Source organism: Calidris pugnax, unplaced genomic scaffold, assembly GCF_001431845.1.
Source record: "Calidris pugnax isolate Ruff unplaced genomic scaffold, ASM143184v1 scaffold165, whole genome shotgun sequence".
Taxonomy (NCBI): domain Eukaryota; kingdom Metazoa; phylum Chordata; class Aves; order Charadriiformes; family Scolopacidae; genus Calidris; species Calidris pugnax.
This window is the reverse complement of record NW_015090878.1, coordinates 117,902-118,483: the sequence shown is the minus strand read 5'-3', so window position 1 is coordinate 118,483 and position 582 is coordinate 117,902. Positions and strand designations below refer to the sequence as shown.

Below are 582 nucleotides of genomic sequence, written 5' to 3'. Positions count from 1 at the left end.
GAGCATCGCCGCGGGCATCGTGGCCATCCTGGTGTCGCACAACCTGTCCCGGGCAGCGCTGGTGAGTGCGGGGCCGGGGGGCGGCAGCGGAGCGGGAGGAGGGGGGCCTCGCCGCCGCCCGGCCCCCGCCCGCCGCCACCGCCGCGCCCCTGGACCTTGTCCCCGGCGGCTCCTTCCGCCTCGGCCGCTCGCGGGGCTGCGGGTGTCGCCTCCTGCCCCGGCTGAGCCCCCGCCGGCAAGGAGGGCGGGCGGGCGGCAGCCTGGGCCCCGGGCACGGTGCGGGTGGGTGACGCTGCAGCCGAGGTCAGGCGTCCCTCCTCGGGTCGCACAGGGTGGGCCCGCATCAGGTGGGGCTGCTGGTGGGGAGCTCGGCTCTCGGCGGATCTGGGCCTGGGCTGGGGCTCCACGGGCGCAGAAGCCGGTGGGACGAGGCCACGGTAGCTCCGGGCTCACGAGAGCTGTGACGGATGTGAAAGGTGCAAAGCCTCACCCGAGCGTAGGGCTGAGCCGTGCTGGAAGGGGCAGGAGGGTGCTGATGTCTGCGGGGTTCACAGCAACCCCCTTTCCCTGCAGAATGGGCAT

At 74.9% G+C, this 582-nt stretch overlaps 1 protein-coding gene across 1 annotated transcript in view; it reads left to right on the top strand.

Annotated features, from left to right (window-relative positions):
- Positions 1 to 582, top strand: part of KRTCAP3 (keratinocyte associated protein 3) — a 2,372-nt gene that overhangs the window by 104 nt on the left and 1,686 nt on the right. The window contains exon 2 of the mRNA XM_014946358.1: positions 4 to 61. Coding sequence (XP_014801844.1) covers positions 4 to 61 — 58 coding nt within the window. The remainder of the gene's footprint in view (positions 1 to 3; positions 62 to 582) is intronic.